The 18,071-nt window shown below is 44.9% G+C and overlaps 1 protein-coding gene across 13 annotated transcripts in view; it reads right to left on the bottom strand.

The window, feature by feature from the left end:
• Positions 1-18,071, bottom strand: part of DYM (dymeclin) — a 264,015-nt gene that overhangs the window by 38,173 nt on the left and 207,771 nt on the right. For 8 of the 13 annotated variants that reach the window (XM_074165634.1, XM_074165630.1, XM_074165639.1 and 5 more), the window contains 2 exons: positions 12,466-12,648; positions 486-599 (listed from right to left, as the gene is read on the bottom strand). In XM_074165634.1, coding sequence (XP_074021735.1) covers positions 486-599; positions 12,466-12,648 — 297 coding nt within the window. The remainder of the gene's footprint in view (positions 1-485; positions 600-12,465; positions 12,649-18,071) is intronic. The other 5 variants (XM_074165635.1, XM_074165638.1, XM_074165644.1 and 2 more) reach the window with 2 other exon arrangements.

The following is an 18,071-nucleotide window of genomic DNA, read 5'->3' as shown; positions in this document are numbered from 1 at the left end:
CTGGATCTGCTGGCAACACTTCTTTTGATGCAGCCCAGGATGTGATTGGCCTTCTGGGCTGCGAGAGCCCATTGCCTGCTCATGTCCAGCTTCTCATCCATCAGCACCCCTAAGTCCCTTTCCTCAGGGCTGCTTTCTAACACCTCATCCCCCAGTCTGTATTTATACTGAGGATTGTTTCTTCCCAGGTGCAGAATCCTGCACTTGCTTTTGTTGAACCTCATGAGGTTCAACTGGGCCCACCTCTCCAGCCTGTCCAGGTCCCTCTGAATGACATCCCATCCCTCTGGTGTATCGACAACACCAAACATTTAGCCCAAAGGAGGAATTTCGATCAAAACATACACATAGGGTAATCCACAATGTAACCCCTCGGTGGTCGCTATTGATAGGAGAAACGATATTTGGACCTTAGGGATATAACGGGTCCGTATGCAACTGATTGGAACGGTTACACTTTAATTGACGAGGTCTCGAGCACTTACTCTTAGTCTGTCTTTGGGCAAAGCAACAGCTCCTTGCTTGATGATTTCCAGAACTCGCTCTACCGACAGCTCAGCTCCAGCTTGCTCCAATCGGGAGCTGAAAAAGCTGATCACCTGGAATGAAAAATCAGAGCACATAAATAAAGGGAAAAGAAGAGATCTTTGTATCAATTTTCACGCGAAGCTGTCATCTTCTTTCCCCGGATGGATGCATTGGTACTTCTTAAAGAATAATCATGTTATTGCTTGTGTCGCAGCCAGGGAGACTTCGTTAGCGTCAAATTAGCACAATTATCACTGTCCTCCTGCAGTCATTTTTAACAGACAGAATTTAAGACACACAGAGCTGAATTAATAAATTCACATTTTCAAGTACTGTGCACTGACATCCGCTTATATTTCTATCTGTCAGGACTTCACGTCAGGACTTTTATAGTTTGAGCTAAAAATTTACTGTCGTTTTCAAGCATTCAAGTAAAATCCTTATCGTTTCAATGACTCCTGGAGAGAAGGTTTTAAGGCAAGTATGAAATATCTCAATATAATCATGAGAGTTTACACGATTTCCGGGGGGTTTTGTAGCGTTCAAAGCCACGGCGATTGGAGGGGTGGGGGTGGTGAAAAAAAAGCCCACAAAGCTCCACTTCTACCCAGATTAACCACCCGGAGTTCCCCGTGTATCTTCCCCGTGACAGATTCCATGCCCAAGGACCTGTACGCTCCCTCCCAACGCTCTCATCCTCCACACGTCTCCCTGGTGAGGCCAAGTTGATTCTCACCATATTTCCCTCCCCACCCCCTTTTCTGTGACCCAGCTGGTCCTTGTTAGCTACAACACAGTTAGGTCAGGCTTTAACTTTCATCCCTCTCCAAGCTCAGTAGGTCACACCAGAAGCAGACATCCCACCGGCAGTTCTCCATGTGGGACATCCGAAAACCTCCATTTCTCTAGCTCCTTTCATCCAAAAAAAAAAAAAAAAAAAGAGCACACTTTGCAAACCCCATCCCTTATCCCAGAGGAACTCATCAGTCACGCAGGGGACCCGAAGCTCAAAACGACGCAAGAAGGGTACAGGGAAATATTTCAACACTTATTTAGAGTCCTTTGAAAGTACCACAAGATGGTCAGAGCCGCTTCATAGAATCATAGAATGGTTCAGGTTGGAAGGGACCTTAAAGATCATCCAGTTCCAATCCCCTGCCATGGGCAGGGACACCTCCCACCAGACCACATTGCTCCAACCCCCCTCCAACCTGGCCTTGAACACCTCCCAGGGATGGGGCAGCCACAGCTTCTCTGGGCAACCTGGGCCAGGGTCCCATCACCCTCACAGCAAAGAAGTTCTTCCCCAGATCTCATCTCAATCTCCCCTCTTCCAGTGTCAAACCCTTCCCCCTCGTCCTATGGCTCCCCTCCCTGATCAAGAGTCCCTCCCCAGCTTTCCTGGAGCCCCTCGAGGGACTGGAAGGGGCTCTAAGGTCTCTCTGGAGCCTTTTCTTACCCAGGCTGAACTTGGTAGATCCCACGGACATGTGAGCATCCAGCTGCCCCTTGGCTGGAGCCTCCCACACCTTTCGCTCACTGACTGCACTGCTGGTAGGTTCCTCAACATCTCGTAGGCTTCAGACACACTTTCCTCTAAAAAGTACCAACATCCAATCATATCTGAATCCCAACCTCCAGCACATCAAGTAATCTTTGTTAATTCTCCCAAGTAGAAGGGGGCAAAAGTGTACTGTACCACAAAATCTCTGCTGAGCTCTCTTTGTTCTGTAGTGAAACACAGCTGGAGCCAGAAACCATTACCCTAATTATGCCTCCCAGCTCAGCTGCTGTTAATAAAACAAAGACAGCTGATGGCTTGATTACTGTGAGATTCAAATTTGTTGTTCTGATTCCCCAAAACCCCAGCCCTTCTTTTGAGCAGGTAGATTTGCAGCATCGCAGAGCTCTTTTCTCTAGAATCCAAAGTACAGTGAGACAGAGGACAGTTGCTGAAAAGTTGTTGGGTATTTTTTTTTTTTTCCCTGTTTTGTTTTAAACAACAGAAATGTAGAAATCAGTCAAGAGAAAATTCAGATTTAACCTTCTGTACTGTCCTTACGATTATCTCCCTCCATCCTTGAATAGAAGGGAGAAGTTCACCGCCTCTGGCAGATGCTGCAGGTAGGTTTTACCTTCCTACAGATAAGGACCCGCTGTAGCCCTGGGATCTCTGATCCTTGAAAAAAAAAAAAGAAAACCCAACCCAGAAGCAGGAAGATGTGCTGAGTTTGTAAGCAAAGGAGCTGGAGGGAGGAACCAGCAATTACACAGGAAAATGGCAAAAAAATGGATTGCGCAAAGAGCGTCGAGGACCTCGCAGTGAGGCTGACATGGTTTTGGCACAGAATCTGGGACAAATTGCTGGTAGAGGATACGCAGCTCATAGAGGAACAAGAAAGTTGCCCACAAACTTCCAAAGATTACCAAAAAAAAAAAAAAAAAAAAAAAGTCATCTTCCTTCATTTCAACGCTCCCCCGTTGTCAATAACGGCTGGTGAAACCTATCCTCGCCCAGGGCAGGCTCACGCAGAGAATCCATCCCGCCGGCACCGCCTCGTTAGCTCAAGTTCTGCTAAACCACAACAAAAGCAAAATTTAATATTCGGGCTTTTACTCAAAAGGATAAAATCCTATCGTAACGCACAGGCATAAAAAAAACCCCACCTGAATGAAGCTCACAGATACTACCTGAATTCTGGCGTTTCCTATTTTGGAAAGTCAAAGCCTCCAACCTTCACATGTTTTTAAAAGGCTTTTATGGTTTTTTTTTTTTTTTTTTGTGGTAAAGGTACTAATCTCGGTTGAGTTATATTTCCCAAAGAACAAAAGCGGGAGGGGCTTCCAGTATTTTCAGGCTAAGTCAGCATTTCACAGAATTTTGAATGGCTATTTTTGGTATGCAGTTGACGACTGAAAAGAAAAATATCTACTTTAATAATAAGACTGATCTCTAAGTGTTATTTGCCTTACTACTACAGAAAATACAGAATCGGAGTAATTCTCTAACCCTGATAGTACAGTACTCCAATGAGATGCTCAAGTACCCAATGGGTATCCCAATGAAATAAGAAAAAAAAAAGGGGGGAAGAAAAAAGAAAAAAAACCAAGGAAAAAAAAAAGGAAGAAAAAGAAAAAAAGAGGAATAAAAAGAAAGAAAAAAAAAGTAAAAAGGAAAAAAAAAAGAGATGAGTTATACAGAATAGATCCTAAAAGAGGCATTTGCTTATTACCATTAGATCAGTAATAAAACCAAAAAGCACCCAGCATTACATCCCTACTGCCCAAGCTCCCATCTCTTCTGTAGCAGAAGGTCTAACACTTTAGCTAGTCATCTGGCCAAATATAAAACTATAAAAGCTTAACATAATATTAAGGAAGAGTAGCCTTTGCCTTTGGAAGAGCTTTAATTATCTTCCACGCACAGGTAACGGAGTTGTGTCTCCTTCTCTGGAGACGTTCAGACCCCGCCTGGACACGTTCCTGTGCAACCTGCTCTGGGTGGACCTGCTTTGGCAGGTGGGGTTGGACTAGATGATCTCCAGAGGTCCCTTCCAACCCCACGTGATGCTGTGATTCTGTTTAACATAATCATGAAAAAGAACAGATTTCGACTCCTTGTCCACTTGTTTCGAGTGCTGAGAATATTACTGTAATGTACAGAAAAAAGCAGATTTCAGGGCAAACGAAGTGGGCTGCGAGATGGTGGCCCGTTTTCAATCCTCTGAAAATTGTTTTTCTCATTAATTATTTGGGCAAGGTGTTGAAGAAAGCAGAAAATAAGGGCAAAGATTGCTTAAGAAGAAGAATAAGAAGAAACTTAACGAGTCGCTGGGAATTCTTCGTATCCTGCGCCGAAAGGATAAGGAATATCTTATAGGTGTCCAGTGAAAAGGGTGTATCTACAGCTCCTTGCACCGTGCAGGGAGCCTAATTCTGGTTGTGCAACACCCCAACGGTGCGGTGGCATGGGGTGACATGGCTTGGTCACCATCAGCTCAGGGATTTCCAGCCTTTTTCTTAATATACCATTAATAGACTCAAGATCTTTAAATAAAAACTGGTTTTTATAGTGATTTCCAAAATGGGTTTTTGTAAAGCTCTTCCATTTAAGAGGTCAATTTTCCCTCAGAGACTCATCTTTAGTCCTTTTGATTTCTAAACAATAAATTTACAAAATATTTCAAGAGATCAAGAGTGCTATGAGAAAACTAGAATGATTTAAAAGCGATATTTTAGGCTTGGGAGATTTATTTTTTTAAAGATTATGAGGGAACGGCCTCATAGAATTGTCCAGGTTGGAAGGGACCTTTGAGATCATCGAGTTCAACCATCAACCCAACACTGGCAAAAACCATCACTAACTCGTGTCCCTCAGCATCACGTCTTAAATACCTCCAGGGATGGTGACTCCACCACTTCCCTGGGCAGCCTCTTCCAACGTTTGACAGCCATGATATCTATTATTTCCCCCATCTATTGTTTTCCATTGGGCTGAAGCAAAGCAATATTTCTATTTACTACAGCGTGCCCCAAGTAGCAGAGCTATCAAGGACAAGATGTTTTCTCCACTTGGATTCTTTCAGCGGCCGCTCAAGTGCTGCGATGCCCCAGCCCATTCCCAGGCAGCGCTGCTGCCGAACTAACGCTACAGCTCCTCGCCTTCTCCTCCGGCTAAAAATAACAGCGGGATTCACTGCTGCCTCCTCTGCCCGCGACTGTCAAGGTTAACCCTGCAAAAGAGGGGAAGAAAAAAATAGCTTGGCACCGAATGAAAAAGTTCTCATTCCCTTTTTCTTTTCTGTTTTTTTTTTTTTTCCCCCCTTCGGAAAGTGATGAAAAAAGAAAAACGTGCATTTTGACATTGGCTGTTTTCCGTTTCTAGCCGCGTTCGCCACCGGCGGAGTAAGATGCCGGATTGACGGAGAGAAAAGGAGAAAACAAACCTCTTGTCGTAAAGTGCCGCAGGATTGGCACTTCAGCCAAGTAGTTTCCTCAGGAAAACATAAATCACCACTATATTGAGTAGCTGATAGTCGTACCCTCTTGTCCTGGAGCAAAAGTGAGGGAAAACCAGCTTTCACTGATTTAAGAAACGGCTTCAGGTGATTCAAGAGCAGGTGGAACACAAAGGGTTCATCAGTAGACTCCAAGTACTGAAGTTTTTCAAATTCACCTTGAAACTGGGAGCGTGTTCAAAGACACGTGAGCTTTTCACAGAATCACAGAATCTTCATGGTTGGAAGGGACCTTTGAGATCATCGAGTCCAACCATACACACACAAAAAAAACCCCAACCCAACAATCTCAGGCACTAGAGCATGCCCTGAAGTGCCACGTCTACACGTTTCTTCAATACCTCCAGGGATGGAGACTCCACCACCTCCCTGGGCAGGCTGTTCCAGTGCCTGACCACCCTCTCAGGAAAGTAATTCTTCCTAATATCTAATCTAAACCTCCCCTGCCCCAACTTCAGACCATCTCCTCTGCTCCTGTCATTATTCCCTTGGGAGAAGAGGCCAACACCCACCTCTCTACAACCTCCTTTCAGGGAGTTGTAGAGGGCAATGAGGTCTCCCCTCAGCCTCCTCTTCTCCAAACTAAACATGCCCAGTTCCCTCAGCCTCTCCTCATAGGACTTGTTCTCTAGACCCCTCACCAGCTTGGTGGCTCTCCTCTGGACACGCTCCAGCAGCTCAATGTCCTTCCTGGAGTGAGGGGCCCAGAACTGAACACAGCACTCGAGGTGAGGCCTCACCAGTGCCCAGTCCAGAGGCACCATCACTGCCCTACTCCTGCTGGCCACGCTATTTCTGATACAAGCCAGGATGCTGTTGGCCTTCTTGGCCACCTGGGCACACCGCTGGCTCATGTTAAGCCGGCTGTCTTTCAGGGTACTCTGCTCTTCTCATCTCCCCTCTCCCAGCAGAGAAAGTGGGGAGGAGTGGGGAGGAAAAAAAAAAAAGGAAAAAAAAAAAAAGGAAAAAAATCCCTTAAAGTGCTGAGCCAGGCTCTACTAATCAGCTGGATCGAGGTTCTTATATGGGCATCTTAAGGAAAACCATGAAAAATATTAAGGAAACTATGAAAAACCCGAGAGTCGAGAGTCAAACCCTCTTGTCCTGGAGCAAAAGTGAGGGAAAACCAACCTTTGCTGATTTAAGAAGAGATGAAATGGCTTCAGGTGATACAAGAGCAGGAGGAACACAAAAGGTTTATCAGCAAAATCCAAGTACTGAAGTTTTTCAGATTCACCTTGAAACTGGGAGCGTGTTCAAAGACACGTGAGCTTTTCAGGGTACTCCGCTCTTTTCATCTCCCCGCTCCCAGCAAAGGAAGCGGGGAGGAAAAAAAAAAAGAAGAAAAAAAAAAAAATCACTTAAAGTATTTAACTTTAGTAATCAGCAGGATCAAGGTTTTTCTATGGGCATCTTAAGGAAAACCATGAAAAATGAATTCTCGTGTCCACTGCGGGTTTTGAAATAGGAGTTGCTACGCCAGAGCCAAGCCAGCTCAAGGGATTTAAAAAATGTCCTCGGAGAATTCAATTCCTCGTAGGAAATTGCATCAATGGGATCCTTTGCATCACTAAACCATTGCTCCCGACCTCCTGATTCCTATCAGGCTATTTTGCAAACAAAAAGTCTAGCAGTTCCCTGTTAAGCCTGTTCAGCCACACGCTATCTATCACTAGCTCTCAGGAAATGTGACAGTAACGAAAGCCAGAGAGTTCTCACGATGGCCACGAACCAAACTCATCTTTTGCAATTACTAATGAAGAGTCTCCACCAAATTCTCCCGACGCGGCTGAGGTTGCTGACCGAATCAGAGACCACCTCTGAAACAAGAGACGTATCGATAGGTCACAGCTGAAACGTTCCTGCAGGAGGCCGGAGCAGGAACCAGAGCATTCCTCTTTGTTCCCCATCCAGAGGAAGAATATCCCATTTAGCTAAACAAGATGCACAATATCCTATTAAGATGACTTTCTAAAATGAAAAGTAAATTAATAGGAAACAGAAGGTATTTTGATTTCAGTTTCTTCTGTTCGGCATTAACTGTTTCCATATGTTCCCAATCAGCTGGCAATGGTGATTTTTAGCTTATTTATAAAAACCCAGAGGCAAATAAGTAGTTCTCAATAAAAATGTTCTATACATTGATGACTCTTAAACATTTACCTCTTTTTGCCTCGATGATGAAGCACGCAGAGGTTACGTGTTATCTCCAGAGTAGCCTGAATGGTTCAAATCCTGAGCCAAAGTCCATAGTTACTGTCACCAAGTCACAGTGAACCCGGACAATCGCCACCCTGGTCTGAGCAGCTGGTGGAGCTGCAGAGCCATCCCCATGTTCTTGTGTTCCTACAGCCATGTCCTGCTCTGTCTCTTGCCCCAGCATCATCCTGCCAAACGTCTGCTATCCAGAGGTCTCCAGTAAGTGCCTGGAAACCTACCACAGCGCTTCGTTATTATTAACATTAGAAAGTCTTTCCTTATGACCTGTGAATCCACAAGTATGTAAAGTAGGTTATTCCCTTTCCCTTCACAGCAGCATTTTATTTCATAGAATCACAGAATCATAGAATGGTTTGGGTTGGAAGGGACCTTAAAGATCATCCAGTTCCAACCCCCTGCCATGGGCAGGGACACCTCCCACCAGACCAGGTTGATCAAAGCCCCCTCCAACCTGGCCTTGAACCCCTCCAGGGATGGGGCAGCCACAGCTTCTCTGGGCAACCTGGGCCAGGGTCTCACCACCCTCACAGCAAAGAAGTTCTTCCCCAGATCTCATCTCAATCTCCCCTCTTTCAGTTTAAAACCATTCCCCCTTGTCCTATGGCTCCCCTCGTTGTTCAAGAGTCCCTCCCAATGTCTCCTGTAGGCCCCCTTGAGGGACTGGAAGGGACTCTAAGGTCTCCCTGGAGCCTTCTCTGCTCCAGGCTGAACAACTCCAACTCTCTCAGCCCATCTTCATAGGAGACACAAATATATTTGAGAAATATCACATGACCTTTAGCCTTCCTTTAGCTAATCAGCAGCCGTTCTGTTTGTCCTTAGAGGTCCTGTTTTCTACAGCTCTTGCTTCTCCCTAGAACTTCTTCCCTGGTGCCTGAACCCAGAGTAATCCAGCTAAGAAGTCACCGGCATGAGTGGGCGTAGAGGACACCTCTGGACTGGTCTGCCACACAGGACCTGCAGCAGATGCCTCTTTCCGTTAGCACCGTCGACTACTCGTTACTACCTTCTCAGTACGTTTCCCAACTCATTTTGCCATCCGCTTTTTAGCACTTTCACTTATTCCGTGCTTCCTATTTGGCTTATGAGAACATTATGTGCAGCAGAGTAAAACCAGCAAACTATTAACGTCAAGATATGTCATATCCATTTTATACATTCTTGACAAAGCGACCTGGCAACTGTTTCAGTGTCCAAAAATCATTACAGGTGGCACATATTCTGTATTTCGGTCAGATTTCTTCACTATAGGACATCACCCTGCTGTCTGGGAGTATTTCTGTATGAAATACAAACCTGGGCTACAGTTTAGGATCAAAGAATCTTATACTCCATGTAAGGAGGACTTTGCTGAAGCACAGAGGGATGTCAAGAGTATCACACCCACCTTCTGCTCACATAGACCTCTAGTTGCATCTGATGATGGAAATTAGACTCATGCTTCCACTGTAGCATGGGTGGAAATAATCCAAATGTACTTCGCTGTGTAATGACCAGAAAAAGGACCAATGGAGGGACTCAGGATGGAGCACTGCCCTTGCAGATGCACTTTGGTGGCTTCAGAAAGGTAACTTCTCTTCCCCACCCTTCCATTACCAAAAGCTGCAACATTTCCCATTTACACCTATGGTCTCCACATTTTGGGCCACCAAATTACATGGAGCACAGCAGCCAGAAACCCAACAGAGTTTCCTGATACGTGGTGGATGTGCAACCTGCTCTAGGTGGACCTGCTTTGGCAGGGGGTTGGACCAGATGATCTCCAGAGGCCCATTCCAACCCCATAGCATTCTGTGATTCTGTGATCCATACTTCTCTGAATAACCAGCCTTGGCCACACAAAAAGCCCCACCAGCTTATTATTCTCCCTCTAAAAGCAGGATGGGATGGATGCTTAAATAAGAATATAAGAGCAGGTCAAGACTAGGAAGATCCTCCCTGTGAATACATCCTCCCAGCTTCCAGCAATGTACAGTTAAGGAATTTATTGAGCCAAATCTTTCCATATTTCCCCCCCTCCATGATTTTTGACTCCTTTTGGAGCACACCTACATTTCGGACCTTCACAACGGTCATGAGGATGGAGCTCCATCACCTCCATCACTGCAGAGAAAAAGCCTGAGCAGAGTTTGGGAGCCAGAAACTCATTTTGGTCCTTCTCAGATACTGCCCACATGGTCCCAGACAAGCTCGCCCACCATGCCTAGAGTAAAACCAACAGGATTTACCACTTTTTTAAGGACTAGGAAGACCAGTTAAACCATTTTGGCTGTAGCACACAAGGCAAAGACTGGTTTCTGTACGGGATGGTAGAGGCTGCCGATACAGCGTATGAAGTGGAGGACGTGACAGGGTAGAAGAAGAATCAGTTGAATCTAATCTTTTATTCAGATCTGCAAGCCTGACAGCTCTCACCACGTGCCAGCTGGTGACAGGTACATTTTTAAAAAAAATAATAAAAAAAATAAAAAAAATCATTTTTTGACATCCTCACTTCTCTAACAAAGGAGCTATTTAAAAATTCAACATGCTCCCTTGGAAGGCTTTAAATAGTTTCTGACTGTAACTGGCATTATGCTGTAACCTAATATTAAAGGGTTTTGGGGAGGAATTGTTTAAATTGTCAAGGAAAACCTACATTTAAGTGCTACAAAGGAAAGGACACGCTGTTGTCTGTGGGAGGCACAGGGCTGTCACGAAGAAGGATGTGGCCATCACTGGTCCTCCTGGATCTGGACAAGTAACCAGAGAAGGTCCCTATCTGAGTCAGGAATGAAGATGACTTAGCTTCATCATGCCATGTCCTCTCTTTACATAATTTGAAGACACCTTATCCTAATCATCCAGGCAGCCTCGTGCTGGCTGTGGTCTGCAGCTGCCGAAAGTTTAGAGAGTTTTTGAGCTCCGAATCCTCCGCTCTCCAAGCTCTTGCATGACCAGAAAATACGAAGTGAGAGCAGTGACCCTTCCAGCCGTCACAGCGTGACTTCAAGCACTGCTCAGCTCTGCAAGTTCTGACTAGAGGACAAAAATATATTTCTTGCACTTAAAAACTGTCATTTTCCAGCAGGAATCCTTACTCAGGTTCTCAGTATGAATACCAAAACCACTATCAGATGCAGGAGTAATTAATTAGCGACTGTTTTCCAAACTCCATGGAGAGCCACATCAGTAACAACTTCTGATCCACCACTATTTCACAGAATCACAGAATCACATGGGGTTGGAAGGGACCTCTGGAGATCATCTAGTCCAACCCACTGCCAAAGCAGGGCCACCCAGAGCAGGTCCCACAGGAACGTCTCCAGGTGGGGTTGGAATGTCTCCAGACAAGGAGACTCCACCACCTCTCTGGGCAGCCTCTGCCAGGGCTCTGACACCCTCACAGCAAAGAAGGTCCTCCTCATGTTGAGATGGAACTTCTTACGTTCAAGTTTGTGCCCGTTTCCTCTTGTCCTGTCCCTGGGCACCACTGAAAAAAGACTGGCCCCATCCTCCTGACACCCACCCTTGAAGTATTTATAGGCCTTGATCAGATCCCCCCTCAGGCTTCCCTTCTCCAGACTCAAAAGACCCAAGTCCCTCAGCCTTTCCTCGTTAAGAGAGATGCTCTAGGCCCCTCATCATCTTTGTAGCCCTCTGCTGTTCCCTCTCCAGCAGTTCCCTGTCCTTCTTGAACTGGGGAGCCCAGAACTGGACCCAGTAATCCAGATGAGGCCTCCCCAGGGCAGAGCAGAGGGGGAGGATGAGCTCCCTCCACCTGCTGGTCACACTCTTCCTGATGCCCCCCAGGATGCCATTGGCCTTCTTGGCCACAAGGGCACATTGCTGGCTCATGGGCATCCTGTTGTCCACCAGGACTCCCAGGTCTTTCTCCTCAGAGCTACTCTCCAGCGTGTCAGCCCCCACCCTGTCCTGGTGCAGGGTGTTATTCCTCCCCAGGTGCAGCACCCTACACTTGCCTTTATTGAAGTTCATCAAGTTCCTCTCTGCCCAGCTTTTCAGCCTGTCCAGTTCTCACTGTGTGGCAGCACAGCCCTCCATCGTGTCAACAACTCCTCCCAGTTTGATATTGTCAGCGAACTTGCTGAGGGTACACTCCATCCCCTCATCCAGGTCATTGATGAATATATTGAAGAGGACTGGACCCAGCACTGACCCCTGGGGGACTCCACTTGTTACAGACCTCCAACTAGATACTTTTGGTTTCTTCTAAAATGCCTATTTACCCAAAGAGATTGCTGTGGAGACACTATGTAGGTGAAAACAACACCCAGGTACAGCCCAGGAATGGGAATCTGAACATTCCAGGAATGCGGCAGCTGAAGGCCTGCCCTTGGCTTTTTAAAAAAAATTCCCTGTAATCATTAATTGGCTGGTGATGGGAGTAAGAGAAAAGGAAAAGATTGAGTGGTGATGAAAATTGGCTTTTTCTGCCCCAAAAGATGGGTTTCTAACAAGGGGGTCCCATTAAGAGAAGCTGATGCTGTCATTAGGGGAGTGAAAGAGGTGTCGCAGGTTGGGAATTCCTTACCAGATGCATCCCAAAACCAGAAGAAGTCACAGCGAAGGCCCAGAAAATAGGAGAAACTCAACATTTTCATACTTTCTAACAGAAACCGATAGAGACGATGAATATTTGCCACCCCGCAAAAGGATAAACACCGTGTAAGCATCCTTGAAATAACGTATCGCTTACCAGATCTATATTTTGCATGATGTCCTGGAAGGAAGGGTGAGTTCGAAACTGCTCGAACAGATCCCGCTTGTAAAGCAGGGCGTAGACCAAGTTCGGGTTGTGATGAAGAGAATTTGTCAGGCAGGAGTTGATGATCTCCAGCATCATTCGGATCACTTCCTCGATCACGTTCAGATCTTGCGCCTTTAAGAAAGGAATAAAAGGTCAGCGCGCCCTTTTCCACTGGAAAAATATATTAGGTAATAAAGAAGGAGCACAGGTAATTATTACTAATGGAGCTATTTAGCTGGTTAACGTCTCAACGGCGAGCAAACCTGGCATTGGCTGTATCTGGAAAGAGATCTGTTTTCTCCTGTAATAAGCAAAATTTTAACCGAAATGTAACGTACTCCAGTATTCAGCCTCACAGCTTGATTCTCTCAACAGGAGCCATCGTCTCGTGCCAAAAAAGCATTAACGTATTGTCATCAGCCAAATTCACCAAGGGTTAAGTGAATTTAGTCTTTCCAACCCTTCTTCCTGTGCTAAGTAGGAGAACTTTAGCATACATGGAATTTAATATATTTTCTGTTGAGCCCCTGCTTGGTGAGGAGGGATAGGGAGAAGAGGAGAGGAAAAGAAAATAAAAAAAATAAGAAGTGGCTGGCGAAAAAGAAATGCAAAGACAGGGGAAGGAAAACTGATGGGGATCAAAATCCGTTGCACCTTGAACATCTGCCACCGTTCTCCAGACTTCGTCCCTGGCCTTTTTATCTTGTATTCTTTTGGCATTGAAGGATACTTGCAATAAATGAAAAAAGAAATCTCCTTTTGTACTGCGCTAAGCCCTAATGCTCAAGATCCCTGGTCTGGTGGGAGGTGTCCCTGCCCATGGCAGAGGGTTGGAACTCGATGGTCTTTAAGGTCCCTTCCAACCCAAACCATTCCATGATTCTATGATTCTATAAACTTGTAGAGCTTTTCATCTTGCCGATGCCTTCAACAAACCATTCCTGATGATTTTGAAACTCAAACTTTCTAAGCTGAAGGAGGTGCCATAAGAAGCCCTGCTGGTCATCTGAATTTCCCTCCTTGGGTTGGACATCAGGATGTGCCCCATGTGGTTGTTCAGAGACCTCCTTGGGATAGGAGGAAAAGAAAAGACAAATCTTCTTTGTTCATACTGTTAGGTCTCTCCACCACATCAAACCTCCATCAAACATTGGACTGTGAGACTTTACAGGTCTGGCAGGAACGTGAGTCACACCAAACCGGCTTGAGTTTTTTCTGCTTAGTACAAAAACTGAAACCACTGGCATTTCCTTTTGCCGACTGCCTACAAAGAAGTTGTTTTCTGAGTTATCATAAGGCACTTAAATACTTTATAACGAGGCTGAACTTGCAGGAGCATTTAGTTGGACTGTCAGTCAATCTGCACACTGCGTTGTTTTCCATTATAAGGTACGAATCTTCACTTGTCAGATATAAAAAAATGTTTGCTGTGATGGTGGTGAGACCCTGGCCCAGGTTGCCCAGAGAAGCTGTGGCCGCCCCATCCCTGGAGGTCTTCAAGGCCAGGCTGGACGGGGCTTTGAGCAACCCGGTCTGGTGGGAGGTGTCCCTGCCCATGGCAGGGGGGTTGGAACTAGATGGTCTTTAGGGTCCCTTCCAACCTGAACCATTCTATGATTCTACATACAAAGGAGAATTAGCTGATGAAAGCCTTTTGATATTCTAGTTTGAAGAACTATATTTGGCGCACACACTCCAATGAAATTTCCTTCTTCAGCAATGAGTTCTGACTGACTGTGCGTTACAGGTCTTTTTCCAAACATGAGGATTTCCTCCTCTTTTTTAATAGCTTTGCCTCAATTGCTGTTGTAGTGTAGCTCACAATGTTGGCAGACACCTTAACAAATCACCGCAGCTCCTTAGTCCATCAATGGGATCGCATTCTTCTATGATAGAAACAATCCTTACGTTCAAAACACAGGTGGTCCCCTCAACTTGGATTTAATTCAGAATATGGTATATTATGGTGGCTTTTAAAAAGCTCTGAGCATTGGTGTAATTCTCTCCCCAGCGCAGCAGGATGACCTAGAGGCTGAGAAACTATCCTAAAATACAGAGTACATTACTTTTCCAGATAAGTGATGATTCGGGATCAAGTGAGATCTCTTCAGTGAGCAGAAGGGCAACAAGCCACACAATTGCTTTTCAAAAACTAAGTGTTTTCTAATAAAATATATTCACCTTAAAAGCCAGGCATACATCTAGTTGAAACAGAAAACTATCTGCTAATCATCTCCGAACACATTATTTCAAGAAAAGGCAGATGGTGTTAATTGGTCAGCTTCAAACAATTAAAAGTTACCAGAGGTTACTGCTCAGTAATTATATTTTAAGTTTTTAGAAGCTGAGGGACAGAACCAACCATCTGTTTTTCAGCTACTGTGTTCCAGGTGAAGAACCTGGGACCCAAATGAAGAAATCCAGGAGCTACAGATTTTTACCTATAATCTACTATATATAAAAAAAACCCTAATTTATAGGGAGAATGAGCTCCATAAAAGACAGAGAAGTGGCACTGAATCCCAGGGTTGCATATATGTTATCTGGAGAGAGCTGTACGCTCCTATAATTAGCGATTAAAGCATTTGTAAAGTTTTCATAACAGGAAAAAACAAGCAGAAAGCCAAGGACAGCGTTTGGATGAGACAATGGAGAAAGGCTGTAAGAGCCGATAAAACGCCGTGTGCTTTTGTTGCTCTGGATCGCCAGTATCAAGCTACGGCCCCTCTGCATCTAGACGTGGCGTCACGACAGATAGAAATAAGGTTACAAAACCATTTCCCAGTTGAAGAGAAGAAGTTTTATCGCCCTGACTATTAACTTTCAGAGCAGCTGAAATGCAGAACGTGCGTGGCCAAGACAAGGGCTACCACATCATCCAAGGCAACCTCGTAAGAATGAGGTTTGTTGACCGAATTGGCTGTTAGAAGAAAAGAAAAGCCAGATACTGATTTTTGGGAGACAGGTAGACAGGTCTCAATCTATGAAACAGTGCATTTAAATGAGTAGTTAAACATAAAGGTGTTTTCTTATTGCTTATCATCGACAAATTCAATAATTTAAAATTATTACAGTATTCCTTTACAAACCAAGGCTCAGATGACTCTGTTGACACTGACGAGTACCAGTCCTCCCCCTCCCTTTTTTTGTTTATGCCCATAGAAATAATTATCCCCATAATTAAAAGAAACATGGCTTGGTACCAACTTTTTGAGACTGAAATGATGCCTCCGAAAGGGACGACAACGTATACATAAGCACTAACATTGCTGCAGGTAATCCTCTGTAACCACCTTATGGTTCCTCCTCAGGACAGGAGAAGGAACATACATTTAATTCATACATTAAATGTAGGTTTTTTGCAAGGATTTTTATTTTGAAAGCAAAAAGCCAGATGCTTGGTTATGTTCTAGTCGCACAAGGAACAAACCAGGCAGTGACAGCTACAAGAGATCCAGGTACGGTTCCGGGTTGTGTGGGTCTCCTTTGTTAAAAGAAAAAGGAACAAACAAGTGATAACGCCAGAGAGAAGAGAATGGAAACAAGCTGAGAGGATGCAGAGGAAAAACACGAGGAATGAGAATACCAGCCGGAAAAAAAGAACTGGAGTTTGATAAACACTAACAAGGAACACACAAACGTGCAAAGTCAAGGCAAACTAGAGAAGAGCTGGACGTTCTCGTCTTGGACCATCCTGGAATACGGTTGCTTTCCTTATTGCAATATAATTAATAATTAGCACGACACCCTCCTGGGCAAAGACTTCCAGAGAATTCAATACTTACTGCTGGAAAGACACTGATGTGTAAAAACCAATTCAAAACTATATGGCTTATGAAATATCAGAGAAGTCAAGCAGCCTAAACGTCGAACCCCGGGCAGGTCCTCACGGTTTGGATAAATACAAATGTATTTATCCAAAAGATAAAAGATAAAAGCATCAAAAGATAAAAGCAGCTGAATCGCTATCAGTGGAGGATGCAAGATCCCAGTGTCACCAAAAACCTGCTTAATTTACGGTACCCATCTTCTGTTTCCTACGTTGGAACATTCTGAGCGCTCATCCTTTTAATTTAATATGACATCAAATTAATTTTAATTTTTCTACTAATAGAGAATTGGTTAAAAAAGGTCAATTAGGAATGAACGCAAATCTCCAGCCTCTAGATGTTAGTAATTCTTAAGAGAAAAAAGGGAGGCATGTCCATGTGTCATTCAGGTTAACTTTGGTTGACCATCCCTCACGGCTTGTACTGTCTAATAAAAACTGAGACAAAATTATCCTGCTGTTTTCTTTCCTCCTACGGTAGTCTATACAGAAAATAAGTCATTTGAAAAATAGAATTTCGGTCACTTGTGACGTTACGCAGAGACATTTCTACGCAAGGGTGGACATGAGGCTGTCCTTCATGATCCAATAATGTTTATATTAAGTCTCAGAGAAAGGAATTATATTTTTTTTAGATTTCTGGTAGTCTCGCTGAAGCCATCTCGTCTGTGATTGCAACCTGCAATCTCAGCAGCCCCTTTGGTTGCTGCAGGAGATGTGTCCTCACCTCCCGTTCCCACACAAAAGCCCCTCGCTTAAGCCTAGCTCATCTTCTGACCTTTGGTCCTGGGCACAGGCTACAAGCGGTTCTCGGTGGTACCCGGGGTGTTTCACAGCATGGATACGAGTTGGATGGTGAGAGATTTCTTAATGACATTTTTTACCATGAGGATGGGGAAACATTGGCCCAGGTTGCCCAGAGAGGTGGGAGATGTCCCATCCCTGGAAACCTTCAAGGTCAGGTTAGACGGGGCTCTGAGCAACCTGGTTACGTTGAAGATGGCCCTGCCCGTGGCAGGGGGGTTGAACTAGAAGGTCTTTAGAGGTCCCTTCTAATCCAAACCATTCTATGATTCCATGATTCTATGATGGCCCAGGTTGCCCAGAGAAGCTGTGGCTGCCCCATCCCTGAAGGTGTTCAAGGCCAGGTTGGACAGGGCTTGGAGCAACCTGGTCTGGTGGGAGGTGTCCCTGCCCAGGGCAGGGGGCTGGAACTTGATGATCCGGGCAACCTGTTCCAGTGCTTCACCACCCTCACAGGAAAGAACTTCCTCCTAATAACTAATCTAAATCTCCCCTCTTCCAATTTAAAACCACCACCCCTTGTCCTGTCACTACACTTCCTGACAAAGAGTCCCTCTCCGGCTCTCCTGGAGGCTCCCTTCAGATATTGGAAGAAGCTTATCTGCCTAAAGAAAACCACCCAAAACCCAAGCGAGGACGGGCAATGCAATACGTTACAACCACACAATGTAAAGAGGGTAAAAAAAAACCGCAACAGGAAAGGCACGCTGTAGTGAAGCCTTAATCCAAAGAAACCCGATGAAATAAAGTGGAAATGTCACCTATAGTAGCAAAAGAAATACATGACGGAAATGCAGGCTGATAAAAAACCCATGTCCAAACAGAATTCTGACCTTATTGCTTGTGACAACGAATGACTTCTAGCGAGCGGGATCTTGCTGACAGTAACGGGATGCCAGGGCGTTTGAATCTTCAAAATCTA

The sequence above is a fragment of the Numenius arquata genome, chromosome Z, assembly GCF_964106895.1.
Source record: "Numenius arquata chromosome Z, bNumArq3.hap1.1, whole genome shotgun sequence".
Classification (NCBI taxonomy): Eukaryota; Metazoa; Chordata; class Aves; order Charadriiformes; family Scolopacidae; genus Numenius; species Numenius arquata.
Note: the sequence above shows the minus strand (reverse complement) of the source record. Positions and strands in the feature narration are given on the sequence as shown.